We start from the raw sequence: 17,206 nt of genomic DNA on the forward strand, positions 1-17,206 counted from the left end.
ACTTACTAAGAAAACCTCTTGTTTCACTTTGCCTCTTGCTACGGGTCCTTAAAAGAGCCACCACTTAAAAAAAACCAAAACGTGAAGTGTTCCAGCAAGGCTACGTGACTTTACATTTGAACTATTTAATTCAGTTTAGCAAACCCTTAAGGTCCTACAATGACTGACGTGCCACGAAAGACCCCTGAATTGGCAGATTGCGCAGCAGGAGTATGGAGTGGGGCTGAAAACAGTGAGATTAATAGAGGTCTGTCCAGAAAACAGTCCACCCCACTCCAAAGTCAACCACGTTCCAAAAAAGATAGGATACACAAGAAATTACTACTTCACACGGCAGGTAGTAAACTCATCCTCCAAGAGATAAAAGACAAAAAATATGAATGTACTCAACACAGGCTGAGGGAAAATCCACAGTTCCCTCACATTAAAGTCGATGGCAGAAGACAACTGGGCAGACCCGCATCTGACCGCAAGTGGTGAGGCCTACACTCCTGCAGAACAGAGATCGCCACAGTCCCCCAGGTTCAAGACGTCCCCTGCATAAGGTCCCATCAATGTTGCACTCTAACCCTTATTCAACATTACTGGGCTACTTAGCCCTCGAGAAGTTAATCAGTTTATCCTTTTGATTCCTGTGCGACACTCACCTTGAGAGGCATTTGGTTTAACTACTAAAGATAATTAAGCTTGTTTTGAAATATAAAGTTGATAGAAGCCAACCTCCCTAAGGATTTTGGGACTCAAAAATTGTCCCGATACCTGGCCCTTCTTCAGTGCCATATGAGGAGGCTGGTCCTACAGTCAGAGAAGGAGAGAAGGGATGCACTATGGGAAAGCAACTTTGCCCTCGCAGCAGCGGGGGCTTCACCCCTGCTGGGGGCTGAGCACAGGGCTGGAGCACCTTCACTGCTGGGTGGGAGATCAGTCCTCAGCTCCGCCACGTTACCGAGCTTCTCGGACATACTCAAACGCCATGTTCCCCCTTAAAGAACTACATGTGTGGCAGTCGATCATCCCAGCAATGCTTCCGACGACACTGTCGGTGTCACTGAGAATATCTGGCTTAGTTGGCACACAACTGAATGAGTAGAAATTACTAGTTAGCTACACCACGTCAGAACATGCTCTAGCACTTAAAATAGACAAAGATGGGGGAGGGGTGGTGCTGGAGGAAGTACCTTTCTTCACAGAGAAGACTAGTTATAAAGCCAAGGGCCCAAATTAGTTTTAAATTTTTTACTACTCCTTTCCAAAAGTCCTCCAAAGTGAAACTTACATAGTAACTCATGAAGAGAAGCAGTCTATATCAGCAATATGCATTTTAAAAAGCAGCATTGCCAGGGAGCAAGGGAACAGACTGCCTACAACTGGCAAATCGAATACTCCTCAGCCTGATAACAAAAAATCTATAATCACCAACAGCACAGGTAAATTAACTCAGATTCCCTGCCTCCACTCCTGTAGGCAACACTGCGTCTGTCACCAGGGCTCTTCTCTTCAAAGAAACAGAGTGTCTAGGGAGAACCCAGGAGGCTGGACTGGCACTTAGTGTTACAGTGTCCGGGGAGAACCCAGGAGACCAGCCTGGCAGAGTGTCCGGGGAGAACCCAGGAGGCCGGCCTGGCACAGAGTGTCACAGAGTGTCTGGGGAGACCGCAGGAGACCAGCCTGGCACAGAGTGTCCGGGGAGAACCCAGGAGGCCAGCCTGGCACAGAGTGTCACAGAGTGTCTGGGGAGACCCCAGGAGGCCAGCCTGGCACAGAGTGTCACAGAGTATCCAGGGAGACCCCAGGAGACCAGCCTGGCACAGAGTGTCCGGGGAGAACCCAGGAGGCCGGCCTGGCACAGAGTGTCACAGAGTATCCAGGGAGACCCCAGGAGACCAGCCTGGCACAGAGTGTCTGGGGAGAACCCAGGAGGCCGGCCTGGCACAGAGTGTCACAGAGTATCCAGGGAGACCCCAGGAGACCAGCCTGGCACAGAGTGTCCGGGGAGAACCCAGGAGGCCGGCCTGGCACAGAGTGTCACAGAGTGTCTGGGGAGACCCCAGGAGACCAGCCTGGCACAGAGTGTCCGGAGAGAACCCAGGAGGCCAGCCTGGCACAGAGTGTCACAGAGTGTTTGGGGAGACCCCAGGAGGCCGGGCTGGCAGTTGGCCCCCAGAGCACACCTTCCCTGGTGTAGGCATTAGGGGGCCCAGCACCATGACTGGTTTTCCACATTCATTCTAAAGTCGAGCCTGATGTTCTACAAGCCCCACTCATGTATGTGGGGCTCCTAGACGATCTTTCCATTCCCTCAAAAGAATATGGTTGGAAAGCCAGGAATCAATAGATCTTTGAGGGAAATTGCAGCTTAAAAAAGAATAAAGCACAGAATAAAGAGAAAAACTGAATAAAAATTAAACAAAGGTATACTCTGGGAATAGAACCCTAAAAAGATCTAATATCTTTAGAAAGTCAAGATATTAAATCCATAAGGCCAATAAAAGTTGCCATGAAAAAGGAATAATTAGAGACAAAGGAAGCTTTTGTTCACACACAAATACATAAATAATGAGTTAGAAAATAAAACTGATTCCACTAGCGTAAGCTTCAGGAGGGCAAAGAATTTCGTCTGTTTTGGTCATTGATGTACCTTGAGAACCTACAACAGAGCTTGGCAAATCATAGGTGATGAAAACAAGAGGGAGAGAGAGGGGAAGAGGGGGAGGGAGGATGAATGTGAGAGAAAATAAAGATGGAAAAGATGAGGCAGGTATGAATCTAGGAGGTCCAAAAGCTGATAAAAGGAGTTCTGGAAAGAAAGAACAGAAAACAGAAGAGTTAATCAAAGAAATTCTGGAAATACATTTCTAGAGCTGAAGAGATGTGAGTCTTCACTGAAAGACTCTACAGAGTGCCAGGTAGGATGACTACGAAAGACCCACATTCCGACCCCTCACCATGTCATCTCAGACACGATAGACAAAGAGAAGGTCCTCTCCAATCCCAGAGAGAGGGGCAAGCAGAGCACCTAGTACTGAGGATGACAAGCAGAAGAACACCACCTTTGTCAGAAAAATAGACGCCTGAAGACAATGAAGCAAAGCCTTCTAAGTTCTGAGGAAAATTATTTTGAACCCATAATTCTATTCCAAGTCAAACTAGCAATTAAATAAAGGGCAAAATTAACAATACTTTCCTACGTACTAAGAGACTCTCAAAGTCTCCCTCTACTGCACCCTTTCTGAAAATGTACTCCAGAAAAATGAGAGTGAAAACCAAGAAAGGGAGATGAGACTCGGGACACCGGAATCAACCCAAGCGTACAAGAAGAACAAATCTCAGCACGGCAGCTGTGCAGAAGACCCAGAAGGTAATCAGCAATCAAGGAGCACTAAGGGGAACGTCTTCAGAAGAAGAATGGAAGAGAAGCCCCAGCAACAGAAAGAGAGAGAAAGTGGCATCAGGGACAAGAGAGCACATAACTATTCTCTCAACAAGAAAAAAGCAATCAAACCTCAGGAAAATCGGGAAGAAGCGGGGGGATACTGCACAGGAAACAGTCCAAAGATGAACTGAGCTAAAAGAAGGTGTGCTGCAGGCAACTGACGAAGAGTCCACCTGCCCGGACACCAGGAACGCTGGCTCTCCTTCACGTGGTGACGCCAGAACTGTGCGCTGAGGGAGATGTGATAACCACACGGTGCTCAGCTCAGCAATGAGTCATATTTATGTAAGTCATAATCATCAAATCTTTGCTGACTGGTATTCAACTGTCAGAATTAATCTATAGGCAGAACAGGAAAACTTGAATTATGGTCACAGATGGACACCTGTGTATAACTAACCGAAAATATCTAGCTTGGTGGTACACGACTGAATGAGTAGAAATTACTAGTTAGCTACACTATGTCAGAACATGCTCTAGCACTTAAATTAGACAAAGATGGGGGGAGGGCCGGTGCAGATGGAACAGTCATGCCCTCCACCTTGATAATGTAAAAGTAAAAGGTGTAACAGAGAAGGAAGGGTTGACAAAGGGGGTCAAGATGAAGGGCAGGCATGTTAATATCCTCGCCTTTCAGAGTGGGGAGTCAAGAGATGCTGTCAAGAGTTGATCGAATAATAAACAGAAGTTTAAATATATAGTTTAAAAAGGTGTAACAGTCACCAAGAGAGGAAATAAAATAGTGATGTTACTGTTGAAAATGGGGATGGGGCGAGGTGAACAAGTGAGCCACATCCTCATCTACTACAGCAAGTCCTCACTGGGACTGTTGGAAGTTGAAAATCAAGAAATAATGGCATAAGAGTGGTATTTAGAAATACGAATGCTCTGAGAGTAGAAACGGTTAAACAGGACTTTTGAGGAACAGGGCTGGCGTAGGAGGAGCAAGACTACAGAGCTTCCATTACAAGCACTTCTAGACCATGAGAATTTTAAAGCATGTGCAATTACACTTTTGATTAATTTTAAGAATTTTAAAAATAAAAATATCAAAGTCAAGTTTACTACTATAACATTAACTGTATACCTTAGTACTTTTCCACTATTAATACTTATCTACTATTAAACTTCTATGGTATTTTATCATAATGTAGCTTCTAGACCAACAGAGGTGAAGTTTATATTTCAGTAATCATTTAATTTAAATTTATATATCATATTTCACCTAATCTAAAACATGCATTTTTTTCCCATATTTTTATGTCAAAAACACAGTTTTATGCATTTTTCCCCCACTGAAATCAGGATGATTCACTTAATTGGCAGGGTTTTTTCCCTAGTGGTACATAAATTACAATGACGTCTTGCAATCAATGGTATCTTAGATTTGATGAAATAGGATACTTGCAGGAAATTATACGTCTAGGTATTTTTCCCCTACATCACTTTATGAAATCATAGACTGTTACATCTTCTTCTAGTACGCTACCCATCTCTCCATATACTCCAGCCAGATGCTGGTCTTTGGGGTCTTTTCCTGAACACCCCTGGACCAGCTGTTCCCTAGCCGAGAAAGCTCCCAGCACCCACCCACCCGGCTCCCCACGTGGCTGGCTCTTTCAGGTCATGCAGTCTCAGCTTCAATGTCACTCCCTTGGAGAAGCTTGTTGACCACAGAATTGAAATCAGCTCTACCTCCCAGAAACATTTCCTATCATACTACCCAGTTTCATTTTCATCACAGCACTTACCGCTGATATCTTCATGTATTTATCTATTTCCTCACTCAAGCATAAGCTCCCGGAGAGCGGGGCTCTTGCCCATCTTGTTCAACACATATCCCAGCACCTGGACTAGAGCCTGACACCAAGGAGGTGCTCAGATGTTTCTAGAACGAGCACTTTAGAAAAAGAAAGCTGCGCTATGGACGCAATATCTAATCATTTAGCAAGTAAACATGTTGCAAATTTATAAATAACATTGCTTCTTTATTTTGCTATGGAAAAGAATCTTATATGTATAAATTACTTTGTTAGGAAGATCCATTTCTGAGTGCTATCCATCTAAATATAATTCTAGAACTATACTAACAGCATATACCAAGATAATTTCCATAGCATGAAACAATTCATACCCTCTTTAATTTATTTGTACATATTCCAAATCTACCTACTCTCGACTGGAACTGATATCAAACAGGTGGCAAAGTAGGATGGGAAGGAAAAGGTTGTTTCAAAAATTTCAAGAGTGTGGTTACCTTCAACTTTTTAAACTTTAAGAAGAAAGAGTAGTCATCTCTCCCAAAAGAAAGATGAAGTTAAAATTACTATTTATACTTATAATTTTATTTCCCACAGCCCAACTCAAAGGATTAATTGAAATAAAGTTTGTCTGCTATTGCAGAACATCCAACAAGAACTATAATGAATAATTTACCGTCAATTTCTTTAATTCCTGCTTTTCACATGTACGACGAAAGGATAAAATAAAAAGGCTGAAGTCCTGAAAAAGTATATTTGTCAGCTTTTTTTTAATTCAAAAAAGCCCATGATTCTTTGGGAGGAAATACAAGATTGTTTTCCAGTCAGATTATAATTTCTACAATTTATGTAATAACCATAAATTCGAAAGGTTCCTGCTCTCGCCACCCCAATTTAATTTGGCACCTATATGTGAAATGTCCCTTCTGAAAAATGGGGAAAAATGTGCTGAATACTGGGTTTTTATCACAGGACTCCTTTTCTGATGAAAAATTTTCTGATTGCTGAATTCAGAATATTGATACAAGAAAGATTAACAACATCTCATCAATAAAAATCTTTTTCTGGGGCCGGCTCCGTGGTGTAGCGGTTAAGTGCGTGCGCTCCGCTGCTGGCAGCCTGGGTTCGGATCCTGGGCACGCACCGACGCACCACTTGTCAGGCCATGCTGTGGTGGCGTCCCACATAAAGTGGAGGAAGATGGGCACAGATGTTGGCTCAGGGCCAGTCTTCCTCAGCAAAAAAAAGAGGAGGATTGGCATGGATGTTAGCTCAGGGCTGATCTTCCTCACCAAAAAAAGAAAATCTTTTTCTAATTAACTATACAGCTGTCTCAAAAAAATTATATTTGAAACAGCAGCCAATTCTCAGAAGTAAAGGGGCAATGGCTTATCTTATCCTTCCCCACTTCTAATTTTAAATTTAGAATTATGGAGCAAGTCTATGAGAGGTAGCAGAACGTCTGGCACAGGCTCTGGCTTCAGGATTTTAGAATACAATTTTAACTCACCACATTCTTCAGAAGAACTCATGTTACACTGAAAGAAACAAAAGAAGAGGCTCTCTCAACCTCTGCATGCACACAGAAGGTGACAGAATGTTGATCTCTAGTGGAGAAAGAGGGGCCTTAACCACTTGACTGGCAATTAGGAGAAGATTTAGCCAAAGAATTTTTTCTAAAAAATTCTATGAGAAAAGTGTGTCACTATACCGTATACTACTCTTGAGTCTTCACTTAATCTACTAAAAAGAAGCTCCTACACAAAATCAGGATGCTACAGGAGAAAAATAGCCAACAAAGACTATAATTGGCCAATATTTAAATAGGAAGAATACAACTTTCATTTTTCATATGTGAGAAGGATTTATGAGCTTGTTATTGACCTATTTGGCCTAATTCAAATTTATTAGCTGTGCTTCAGATCCACAGGGTATCACCAAGAAACTTATCAAAAAAAAATCTCTGACTTTTTCAGTGTCATTAGAGCTTAACAGATTTTTCTGAGTACTACCATTAAGCTGGATAAAGGTTGGGGAGGGTCTAACCCCACCCCCTTCTCCCAAAACCTAATAAAATAAGTCGTTTTTATTTCAAAACAAAAGATGGTAATGTTATAAAACCAAAGAAAAAAATAAGATGTTATGACAGTACTTTTTCTTTCTAATGAACACCTGACTATTTCCTACTTATAGCCCTACAAGCGTGATTAAATTTTTGGAAGCGAGGGAGGGAGGCAAGGAGGGAAAAGGGAACTCCAAAACCTCCTGACAGAGCAGCTGGTCCACTGCAAGGACGAGGGCTTATTTCTTCTGCCAGCCGCTGATTCACAAATATTTTTCCCCGTTTAAAGAAGTATGCGTGAACGAGGCTGGGGAGAGCAGGGAACACGCCAAGAAGTTGACTATAGTCTTCTCTGAAGGAACCCGCCCTATGTCCTTAGTGGAGGCTGACTCCATCCACCATCTTGGCATTCACAGTAAGCAACATCTTTCTTTAAAACTTTTCTTGTTCTTGCTGCTTTTCTTGCCATTCTTGTCCTTGTTTTCCGACATCTTCTTTGCTCTGATCTCTCTCATTAGGTCAAAGAACACCTGGGGTGGGGAGGAAGGAGTGAAAAGAATAGGGAGGAAAAAGCCATTTAATGGTTTGATGAAGCAACTGAAATAAGCAGGATATATAGTTACATTTTAAAGCATAAAGCCAAACACTTGTATAAACCATGCGCCAAAATTTTTATAAACCAAGCGCCATCAAAAACAAAAGGTCTAGAGCAAATAAAAATAATTAACATTAAAAACATACTCTAATTATACAAAGTAAACATCTCTGCTCACATCGCACAGTTGTCAGGTCAAGCTAAGGACAGAAGCATCATACTGTTACTGTCATTCAACAGCTTATTTCAAAATGATAAAATCTGTCCTTATGACAAGTATGATGAAGGCTAAAGCATCACAGAACAGATCTAAAAGTCTGTAAAATTTACAAATGTCGAGAATGACAATAGTAATCAGTTTCTAGCGTTTCCAACCACCAGAAAAGGTTAAGAATGATGTGAGTATCTGCTACGGGCACTTTATTATGTACCACTGTATCTTATTTAATCCTCATAAAGACCCTGTAAAGGAGGAACATCATTACGCATGACAGCTTTCCCAGCGTAACTCCCCAACAGCGGACTCAGGAACACAGGGGTGGGGAGAAGGGGGACAGAGCATAAACCAAGCCTCCTGCACTGTGAAACTGGGGAAATGGAGAAGAGAGACGTCCAGTCACGCCACCCCTCCCCTGCACACCCCCACTCTGATCCTCAGGAACAACCACTCCTCCGTTCCTTGCGATGTTAGCTGAAAGGAACTTTATCAAGAACTGATAAGACGTGTCCTCTGAATGCCAGTGCGTTATTTCGATAGAGATTATCATTTGTCACAATAGTTTGGGTTTTGCCCTCTGCTACAGCAATCATGCCAAAGTACTGATTACGCCCAAGCAGACAAAATACGCCTCCTACAAGGCAACGTTTCAGATTTCTCCTAGGGATGACGGAGATAGAAAGTGCGAGACAGTGTAGGCTTTATCTTTGGATATTCCCACAAAACCACAAGCTCCATTTCTTTTCCTAGATTTACCTTCTTCTTGATGAAAAGCAAGATCAAGCTTACTGAGTGTAGGACTCCAGATGCATTTACCACCAGGCAGAGAAAAGGAACCCCCCCAAACTGACCTAAGCACCCCACTCAGAACAGCAACAGTGAACAGCTTCAGATGTTTCAGGTTTTTCCTTTTGCTCTAACAGCAAAAGGCAGGAGAGGAATGGAGTGTGCACAGCTTAAAATGATGACAAAGTTGTTCATCAGCTGATCTTATCAACAACCTCCTTTCGTGTAAATTGTTTACAAGTGAGTACAATGCTGCCAGTCATAAGTTTCTGCTGGTTCCTGTCTGGCCGGTCAAGCTGGTGTAGTGGAGGAAGGGGAGACGACAAGCTGTGCGCAGCAGCACCCCCACTCCCACCAAACACACACCTCAACAGCTCAGTGCCCAGAAAGCCTTCCTGATGTTCTTTAAAATAAGTATGTCTGGATTTCCTGTGTGTTTTCTACAGCTAGGAACAATTTGATAGAAAGAAAGAGATCTGGAATAGCACAAGAATCAATATAAGGGTTGAGAAACAATATGAAGAAACAGCTAACAACTCAACCCACTGCACAGGGCAGACTACAACTAAACAGACTGATTTTGTGGATGCTGCCAAAGTGCTTCTAAAGGGAACCCTCTAATCCCAACATTCCAAATGCCTGTGTTCCTCCAGCATCACTTCAAGCTGAAGGAAAGCTTGGGGACAAATCGCTCCCTCTTCAGGTGAGAGGTAAAGGAGAAGTATTTCTCCATAAGAAAGGGAAACGTAAGAAATGATGTGGGGGATTCAGATGCTGATGCTGTGTAACACTAAGCAGACACACCCAGTGCGTCGTGGCCAGAGTGATGTGTGTTTAGATTTTACAAGAGCATTGACCACGAAGTAACAGCTGATGAACAAGGTGAGGGCAGAAGTGAAACCTCATCTCTAAGATTGTCTGTTTTAGCTGTCTGGCAACGACTCTGAACCTTAATATTTTTAAAAAAGGCCTAACAACAGCAATCACTGGTAGGGGGATTTTCAAATTGTCTATGTTCATCATTATCAAGGTCACCTTTTCATTAGCTTCAGGGATCTGAATGAGAAAGTATGCTGGGGATGGTAAGAGAGAGAAAAAAGATCCCGAGAGAGTTGACTCCAGAGAGCAATACTATCCAGAGACTGAGTTATAAACACAGAACACCTTGGCTCTGCCAGTGGATGGTAAGGTGAAAAGAAATAATCTAACCAATAACTCAGTGACAGCAAAATCAAGAAACACCGTGTTTCTTTGGGGAACCTCCTAGGAACCAGCCCGACACAGCCAGCCCTACTCCTGAAGAACAACAGGCTGAGGAAGATGAGAGAGCATAGGGAAGTACTTATATCCATCCTTCCAGCACAGTCGTCACAAGACAATGGCCTCATCTTGCCGTACTTCCAAGGGCTACACCAACATTAAGCCCACTCGGACAAAGGCTCATGACACAAGCTGAAAGGATTCTGGGTTGTCTTAAATCCAGGGTCAAACCTTCCCAGTGCTTCTCAGCAAAATGGCTTAGAAATTTGGAAAAATCAGTCCTCCCCTAGTTTCCAGAAATGGTTCCCTCAAAACCAAACAGATGATACCCGTCTACATTCTGCTATTTCCAAGAAACACACGGAGAGCACATGCCCACCTTGTCCACGTTGGCCCGCGTTTTAGCCGACGTCTCCACGTACTGCACGCCCCACTCCTCCGCTTTACTCCTAGCCTCCTCGATGGGCACCTGCCTCCGCTCCTCTAAGTCAGACTTGTTTCCCACGACGAGCAATGGAATTTTATCTTCTTCGGCCTTAACGCGGAGGATCTGTTCCCTAAGGCATAACATCAAAAATAAAGCAGCTGAGAGAGCAGGAAGAAGAACTCAATTTCGTCGACCCATCTAAAATGCAAGGCTGTCCCACGGCAGAAGAAGAAACTGCTACACTTAGGGCATGTTCCAAGGAAGCATTCCCTGGATCCTGTCATAAACGAGACAAGTGTTTTCAAAGTCTGGTCCTCAGTTTGCCTGTATCAGAACAACCTGGGCTGTGCAATACAATGCAGATTTCTGGGCAACAGCAGTCCTACAGAAGTGAATGTCTGGATAGGAGCCCAGGATTATGCATTTCAACAGGGTCCCCAACTTATGCTTAGGCACAAAAGAAAAGGAACAACCTGGGGACCCCTGAGACAAAAACAAGCCCAAAGTATCTTCATACATAAAATGCTTAATAATGGTATGATTTCTTTGTGAGAATAAAAGCTATGAAATCCAGTGTTTTTCATACAGAAGGTGGCGGTCTATTGCTAGACCGTGAAATCAATTTAGTGAGTCACAACCAGTAATTTTTTTCCTCATTGAGATGAATAGAATAGAATAGAATAGAATAGAATAGAATAGAAACATCAGAGGGAATCTCGAGTAGTAACACTAAGTATGGCTTTGTAAAGCTTCTGTTTCAATTATGTGTGTATGCACCTGCCCCCCCGAACACAGTCTCCATTTAGATACAGTAGATGTGACAGGCAGCAGAATGGGATCACTTACGTTAAGCAGTAATTGTACTTTAATGTGCCTTATTTTTCTACTACAAAGTGAAAAAAAATCCAAGGCCTATGGAAAAGTACTTTAAAAATATCTTCTCTAAGAAAAACCATTACCAGTAGCACATTAAATTTTACCTCTACTAAAAATAATCAGCTATCTAAAATTATTACGCAAAATGAAATATTAAAAAAATTAAATATTCCACTTCCATTATTTTGGTCCAGTGGGGACATTTCTACTTCAGCATTCCAATATATTCCAAAAAGGAGACCCCTTCAAAAATATATTTTGTAGAGATCTGCATTGATTTTTTATGTGATATAAGGTAACATTTCATAAAAATAAAAATATTTTTAAATTTTTCCATACAGTCAATTTAAGTATCAGATATCAAATATTTTAAGAAAAGTGAAAAAGAAGGAAAGCAAGTAGCTGCTTGAAAATGGCCTCTAAGGACCTTTGCTACGCCCACATTTCACAGGGTCACAGAACACACTGCATTTAGAAGTTAGATGCTCAGTATAAACTATGAACGGGAAAAACCGAGAGCTTTCTGGCTCATGAGTCTTGCAGAGGAATGTAAAATTACTTCACTAATAAACATATCGACACAAAATGGGGGTACCAAGTTCCAATCTCTTGCAACAAACCTATTTCAAAAACTATTTCAACCTATTACAAAACCTATTGTAACAAACCTATGGAATATTGTCCAGGAAAAGTTTCAAGGAAGATAGAGCGTATTAATGTTTCGTTTTATGTTGGGGCCTTTCCATAAATACAGAAATGCTGTTCTGTAATTGCTAACGGGCACAAAGTAAAGTGACTGAGTTTAACCCAAGGCTCAGACAACCTACCTCCACGCTTCTGCTTCCAATGACACAAGAGACCTGGACAGCTCTGGGGCTTTCATCCAAATGTCCTGAGTTCAAGAACTAACTCCCCTTTCTTTCCCTTTTAGGTAGTCATCTGCCATGTTTCTTCTAACGATGCCCTTTCTCACATAACAACCAGAACCCTTCTCCCAAGATGAGATGAGACTCTGCTCCAACTCCACAAGAAAGCATGAATGTTATCTGTGTGCGTGTGATGATCCGGGCCGACAGGACAAGGGTGGCATTGTCTAGTCTCTGGAGATGACTCTTCCCCTGTCAACGTTTCCTTTCTTGGTGAGTCAGGGGGCAATGGGAAATGAACAGGCTCAGGACAGGGAAGGAAATAAGGTCGTGTGTGCATCTGTCCTGTTTTATCCTCAAGGGGGCATAAAACAAGATGATGTAGATGGAAACACAACTATGAATACATGGGCTACATCCACACATAGGAAACTCTAAGTATGTCAGACAAGTCTGAGAACCCATGGGCCTCTCATAAGGAGCCCTAGTCATTTAGTTGATCGATGCACACACGGTAGCACCAGAGGATTTCGATAGTCAGCCTCTGAAGACTGGAACCTGTGGAGCATAACAACTGAACACCGCCTTATTCACCTTCCACTCATCCTGCTGGTTCACCTGAGCTCACCCTTGAGGCCTCCCTGGCTCACTGATACTTCCTTCCAAATCTTGGGGGGATATTTAGCTTCCTCATTTTTACCTTTGGTTGATCACCTTAATTCTGACCAGAACTTGCTACAGAATGAAAAAAAAATTACTGTTTTTTTCCCTTTTTAGTTCCCTGTTAGACTCTAGATATGGTTCTTAAAATAAAAAGTCATCTGGATAGATATGTGTATAAGGAGAGTGGATGAAAAAACACAACTGTGCAGGGCCGGCTCGGTGGCACAGTGGTTAGGTTCACGTGCTCCGCTTTGGCAGCCCAGGGTTCACAGGTTCGGATTCCAGGCACGGACCTACACACAAGCCATGCTGTGGTGGCGTCCCACATACAAAACAGAGGAAGACTGGCACAGATATTAGCTCAGGGACAATCTTCCTCAAGCAAGGAGAGGAAGATTGGCAATAGATGTTAGCTCAGGGCCAATCTTCCTCAGCCAAAAAAAAAAAAAAAAACTATGTAAGAGAAATGAGAAGGGTACAGGGTAAAAAGAAAGATATCGTTCCCATCAGAATTCCCATAAAACTACGCCCAACAGCTACTTCTTTATAACAAAGTGAACGTAAGGTATCTTGAACTATTGCATTTTCAAATGAATTATAGCAGTTAATATCTAGTCACTATGAAAATCACCATGTGCCCACACTGTGAGAACGCCTGGGGACGCGACACAGTCACGGGTACTCACGGTTCCTGCCCTTACGGAATTTATAGTCTAAAGCATCATTTTATTTCATTTCATCAACTGACAAGCACATTTTCAGATAAAGAAACAGAATCTCCAATGCTAAGTAAACTTGCCCAGGGTCACAAAACTGGCAAGCGGCAGGGCAGGAATTCAAATCCAAGTCTGTCCGATTCTAAAGCTGGGTTCTTTCCACTCAACTTTGCTCAAGTCCTTACAGGAGCGGCAAATGGTCACTCTGACTCACATCTTTCATTCTCTGAAAACGTTCATAAACCTCAAAATAGATTAAAATTGTTACTTTTCCAGTAAAATTATAAAAAAGACAAAGACAACTCATCAATCACTGTCTCTTAGAATCCATATAAAAACAAAATTATAGATTCTTGAGTATATGGAATGGCTTCGTCCTCTTTAGGGAACAACAGATTCTTAAGATAATTTATATTCAGAAATTATAAAACAGGGAAGCCCTAAGAGATTATAACAAATGGTGGGTTATAATGTGCCAAGATTCAAAAAGCCCCAGAAAATTCTTTAAACAGAATTCTTCCTAACAACAAGCTTAATCCTCTACTGCTATGCTCAGCCCAAACTCCTTTCAAGCCTAAGACACACGAAAGGAAGGCAAAAAGCCTCCTGGAGGCTGGAGGCCATTTCACTTCAAATGTACCTGAATTCAGCAGTTGCTGTGAACGATTCATGTTCTGTGATTGAGAACACGAGGAGAAAACCTTCCCCACTCCGAAAGTAGTTGTCTCGAATGGCTGCATAGTCCTCCTGTCCAGCCGTGTCCAGAATATCTATCTGGACTTCTTCTCCATCAAGAACTACTTTCTTTCTGTAACTGTCGGCTTTGGTTGGTTCATAGTCTTCTACAAACTGAGGAAATAAACAACATTATCTGTAATTATCAAAGTTTTAAGGGGAATAAAATCTGAGAAAAAATAAATCTCAACATAGGAGTACTTTGCCTATAATCAACTGAGTATTTATTGAGTGCCTATAATTATCACACTATGTGTAAGGCACTATACAATATAAATAACTCCTGATATAACACTTCTGTTCTCTACTGCTCTCAGTTCTACCATTTTTTATTTTGTTTTTAATCAACAAGAGCAGATATCCCCATTTTACAGAGGAGGCGTCCAAGCATAGAGCAGAACACTTGGCAAGATTATTGTCAGTATAAAATTACAATACAAACACTGGCAAGGGTGAGAAACAGGAGTTCTTATTCATAATCAACAGAGTATAAAACTCATCTGAAAAGTAATTTGGCAAGAGGTACCAAGAGGCTTAAATAACTACAACATGATAAACTCCAAATGGGTTAAAGATTAAATGTGAAAAATAAACCCCTCAAGTACTAGAAGAAAACATGGGTGAAATCCCTTTATTACCTTGAAGTAGGGAAGGCCTTTTTAACTATGACTCAAAATCCAGAAGCCATGTAAGAAAAAATTGATAAATTAGACTACATAAAAAATAAAAAACTTCTGTTTGGCACAATACACTATAAACAAAGACAAATGACGAACAAGAAAAAAGTATTTGAATTCATGTCACAAAGAGCCATATATAAACAGTTCCTAGAAACAGGGAGGAAAAAAAAAAGATCGACAATCCAATGGGAAAAAGTGGCAACAGACATAAACAATTCACAGAAAAATAAATACATATGATGTTAAACATATGAAAAGATGTTCATCCTCACTCATAAAGAAAATGGAAATTGTAACTACATTGAGATACCATTTTTCACCTACCAGACTGGCAAAAATCCCAAAGTCTGACAACAAACTCTGGGGGAAAGGCACTCTTGTACATTGCTAGTGGGAGTAGAGAACAGCACAGTCCTTATGGAGATGAATACAGCAACATCTAACAGAACTAGAGAAGCTCTTATCCTCTGTCCCAGCCATCTTGCTCCTAGGAATCTAAGCTAGAGAAACACCTGCACAAGAACATACGAGGTTATTCACTGTGGCACTGTGGCTAATAGTAAAAGACTAAAAACCATCCAAATGCCCAGCAATAGGGAATCCACATAATGGAATACTATGCAGCCGTAAAAAATGAGGACAAGAACTAGGTATGGATGTGTAAAGACCTCCAGAATATAATAGTCTACCTTTTACACAAGGAAAGTAGGGAGAATAAAGAATGAGATATATATATTGTTATTGCATATATATATATATGTATCTTAATACATATGTACACGTATATGTATATGAATATACACATGTATGCATTTGCCAAAACACACCCTGGAAGGACAAATAAAACAAATTTAAAAGCTGTTAAACAGAAAAACTGAAGCAAATGAACCTAAACAAATATTAAATTGGTAACATAGCCACACAGAGAAAGAATTAATTCAAGAGACATTAGAACAGAATATTTTGATAGACTACATCTCATTAAAAGAGACTAAGGACAAAAACTTTTCAAAGAAATGCTAAACTTCCCTCAGTGCTTGTACTATTTAGTAATAATGATATTAATATTTCAAAGCTATTTTCTTTATATTGTATTAAACATCAAATAAGTAATTATCTTGTTAGAAGTCAAGATACTCAGGAAAAAAAGTAAATTAATGACAGCAATGTACTGTTAAAATTGAATTGGTGCTGATATAAGTTGATATCCACATGCAAAAGAATGAAGTTGAACCCCTAATTCACATCACATACAAAAATTAACTCAAAATGGATCAAAGATCTAAATGTAAGAACTAAAACTATAAACTCTCAGAAGAAAACATAGGTGTAAATCTTTACGACCTTGGATTTTGCAATGCATTCTTAAATATGAAACCAAAAGCACAAGCAACAAAAGAAAAAATAGATAAACTGGGCTTCATCAAAATTTAAAATTTTCATGCTTCAAAGGACACCATCAAGAAAGTGAAAAGACAAGCCACAGAATGGGAGAAAACATTTGTAAATCATATAACTAATAAGGGAGTTGTATCCAGAATATATAAAGAACTCTTAAAACTCAATAATAAAAAGACAAATAACCCAATTAAAAAGTAGGCCAAAGATCTGAATAGACATTTTCCCAAAGCAGACATACAAAAGGCCAATCAGCACACAAAAAGATGCTCAACATCATTCATCATTAGGGAAACGCAAATCAAAACCACAATGAGACACCACTTCACACCCACTTTGCTATAATCAAAAAGATGGACAGGGGCTGGCCCAGTAGTGTAGTGGTCAAGTTCACATGCTCCGCTTTGGTGGCCTGGGGTTCACAGGTTCGGATCCTGGGCGCCAACCTATGCACCACTTATCAAGCCACACTGTGACAGGCGTCCTACATATACAGTAGAGGAAGATGGGCATGGATGTTAGCCCAGGGCCAGTCTTCCTCACCAAAAAAGAGGAAGATTGGCAATGGATGTTAGCTCAGGGCTAATCTTCCTCACCAAAAAAACAAAAAAAAAAAAAAAAAAGGAGGAGGATTGGCAATAAATGTTAGCCCAGGGCCAATCTTCCTCGCCGAAAAATGATGGACAAGAACAAGTATTGGCAAGGATGTGGAGAAACTGGAACCCTCATACA

General features: G+C 41.2%; 1 protein-coding gene across 8 annotated transcripts in view; it reads right to left on the reverse strand.

Annotated features, from left to right (window-relative positions):
* Window positions 1-5,944: 5,944 nt before the first annotated feature.
* The window catches only part of RALB (RAS like proto-oncogene B), a 42,708-nt gene continuing 31,446 nt past the window's right edge, over window positions 5,945-17,206 (reverse strand). For all 8 annotated transcript variants that reach the window (XM_004423907.3, XM_087435044.1, XM_087435039.1 and 5 more), the window contains 3 exons: window positions 14,302-14,510; window positions 10,493-10,670; window positions 5,945-7,785 (listed from right to left, as the gene is read on the reverse strand). In XM_004423907.3, the coding sequence (XP_004423964.1) occupies window positions 7,666-7,785; window positions 10,493-10,670; window positions 14,302-14,510 (507 nt within the window). In that variant the 3' untranslated portion in view covers window positions 5,945-7,665. The remainder of the gene's footprint in view (window positions 7,786-10,492; window positions 10,671-14,301; window positions 14,511-17,206) is intronic.

Source organism: Ceratotherium simum, chromosome 9, assembly GCF_057802395.1.
Source record: "Ceratotherium simum simum isolate JZ-2026a chromosome 9, ASM5780239v1, whole genome shotgun sequence".
Classification (NCBI taxonomy): Eukaryota; Metazoa; Chordata; class Mammalia; order Perissodactyla; family Rhinocerotidae; genus Ceratotherium; species Ceratotherium simum.